Source organism: Telmatherina bonti, assembly GCF_933228915.1.
Source record: "Telmatherina bonti genome assembly, chromosome: 2".
Classification (NCBI taxonomy): domain Eukaryota; kingdom Metazoa; phylum Chordata; class Actinopteri; order Atheriniformes; family Telmatherinidae; genus Telmatherina; species Telmatherina bonti.
The window spans coordinates 35,345,656-35,348,310 of NC_136620.1; the positions used below are offsets into that span (position 1 = coordinate 35,345,656).

Here is a 2,655-nt window from a genome sequence, read left to right on the forward strand (position 1 = left end):
TATAAAATGAACTGAAAAGGAATGATTGTTTGCTTTGTCTTCAACAGATGTCTTCCAAAGGCTTGAAAACATATTAGTAAACCAATCGTGTAAAGTGGCAGGAAGAAAAAGAAATTTTAAAAAAAGTGGAACAAGACATGAATTCAGTGATAAAAACACAGTTGCAGAATTCAATTTTTTCTTGATTCAACCACAATATTTTTCTTAAATAAATAACTTCTGTTCTGTAAAGACACTTTTTGAAACAGTAGACATACTCTAATTTCCAAAGTCATTTAATGAACATCACCAGCCCACGATTTGCCAAACACAAGTCTGTTCTTCCATGTTTGAGCTACAGTCTTAACAACTAGTTGTCAGTACTGTCCTGTCAGTAATGCCACTATGTAATTCCATCAGTTTTGTAATGTCTCACAAAAGTATTAGATTTGGGTCTCTTGTACATTGTCTTTCGAGCTGGCCCGGATTAGCAAAGGTTCGTGCGCTGAGCTGTGTATGGAATTGATAGTGGAGGCATGGTTGTAAGCAGTCTTGTAGGTGTTATAGTGGTTGAGGTGCTCGTGCTCAAGAGGTGGCAAAGTCAGGTGGCCCTCCATGCCGGGACCTCCCGTCACGCAGTCTTCGTCCACATTAATGATCTCAATGGTGCGCGTGGGTGCATGATGGTTCTGCTGGTGGTGCTGTTTGCGCATTTTGTAGAAGATTATCAGCATGACAGCTGCCATGAGTGTGATCGCGACAAAGCAGCCAATGATGATCTTGGTTGTCTTCATTACTTCATCCAAGCCGTTCAGATCTCCCTCTGTAACAGGGATTGTGTAGGTCTTCTCAGTGACGCGGGTGGAAAGAGGGGTTCGGACCGTCGTGGTTGTTGTAGAAGTGGGTAAAAGAGTCTCCCATGATCCAGCAGAGGGTGTCGGACCCACCTTCTGCTGAACGGTAGTGGTGAATCCTTCATTATGTGGTGTTTCTATTGTCTCCACTGTCACTGTGGTGAAATAGCTGAAACTGCTGTTCTCTGTAGAGGACACATTGAGTGTGGCAGATGCTGTTGTGTTACCTGCAGAATTAGTGACCATACAAGTATATGTGCCAGTGTCCTGCATGGTAACGTTGGTGAAGTTCAGTGTACCGTCATTCAGCACAGAGATTCTGACCTTGTATGCACCGTGTGTCATGATGGAACCATTGGGTGTAATCCAGCTTACTGAGGTCAAAGAGCTGGCTCTGCATTTCAACTCTGCAGCACTTCCCTCTGTCACATTTAGATCTGCAGGAGGCTCCACAATAACAGGAGCATAACAGTGAAAGTAATTCTGGTCCAGCTCGCCAATGTATCGTCCCTTATGTTGAGATGGAGAGCTGCAGCGGGCACAGCAGCTGGTGTTCGCAGGCACCATCTCCTTAAGCCACCAGCTTAGCCAGAGGATATCACAGTTGCAATTCCATGGGTTATGGTGCAAGTGCACCCTCTCCAGGTGGTGTAAAGGAGTGAAGAGATCATGGGGCAAAAGGGTGAGGTTATTGTGGGCTAGATTAAGCTCCACAAGTGACTGCAAGTCATCAAAAGAGTTCCTTTCTATCGTCTGTATCTGAGCATGCATCATCCAAAGCTTTTGCAGGTGGATAAGCCCTTTAAATGAACCAGGCCGGATAACAGATAGCTGGTTTCCAGACATTTCTAGTTCATCCAGCTTTACCAAGGGAATAAGATTAGGAATCTCTTTCAGATTGCACATTCCCAAATTTAAGTAGCGCAGATTGCTCAGCCCTTCAAAGGCCCCCTCTGATATGTAGGAGAGCCGCTTGAGCTCCCCAAGGTCCAACCTTCGTAATGAAGGAACTCTGTTAAAAGCATAGGAAGGAATGCTCTCGATTGGGTTATTCCTTAGCCAAAGCTCCTTCAGTTTGGACAGGTATTCAAATGCCCCATTTGGGATGGTGGTGAGACGGTTATCAAAAAGCTCCAAGGTATTGAGGCTGGCCAGTCCATTGAAGGCCCCAAGCTCAATTTTGCGTATGTGGTTTTTGCTCAACTGCAGAATCTCCAAATGTCTTAGGTGCTTGAAGCTGTCCACCTTAATGACCTGAATGAAATTTTCTTGCAGATTCAGGTAGCGTGTGTTGGTCGAGATGCCATCAGGAACATCTCGTAAGCCTCTGCGGGTGCAGATGACTTTGCTGAACTGATTACTACAGGAGCACACAGAGGGACACGTCTGGGCACGCACCAGTCCCGCCACCACCAATAGCTGGAGGGCCAGGAGCAGCACAAATAAAGGGTCGGACAAGGCCCGGTTCCACCTAGGACCTCGCATCATCTGCTGCTGCTGAGAGGAGGTCATCTTGTTGAACATTCATAATTCATTGACTGGTATTCCACTCTTTTGAAAGAGGATTTTGGCCCCCTGTGAATAAACACAAACAGAGTAGAGGTCTGTTAGATGCAGTTATTGAGTAAAACACATACCTGATATGATAAAAATCAGTTATTTTCATTAAAAAAACAAACAAACAAAATCAAACATAAATGAAATCTCATAAGTGGTAGATTTGATGGTATTCTCTTTGTTGTTATCACTAGGTTTCTACACATCTCCCTTTTACACTCAAAACTAGGATTGCCTTAGAACTATTTTTTAATCAGTGGACACT

At 44.3% G+C, this 2,655-nt stretch overlaps 1 protein-coding gene across 1 annotated transcript; it reads right to left on the reverse strand.

Annotated features, from left to right (window-relative positions):
• Positions 1 to 422: 422 nt before the first annotated feature.
• Positions 423 to 2,357, reverse strand: LOC306765039 (leucine-rich repeat-containing protein 4C-like; the record flags this gene model as incomplete). The annotated part of the gene is made up of 1 exon (XM_079252374.1): positions 423 to 2,357. The coding sequence occupies one exon, from the start codon at positions 2,355 to 2,357 to the stop codon at positions 423 to 425; it is 1,935 nt and encodes a 644-aa protein (XP_079108500.1).
• Between the last annotated feature and the right edge of the window lie 298 nt (positions 2,358 to 2,655).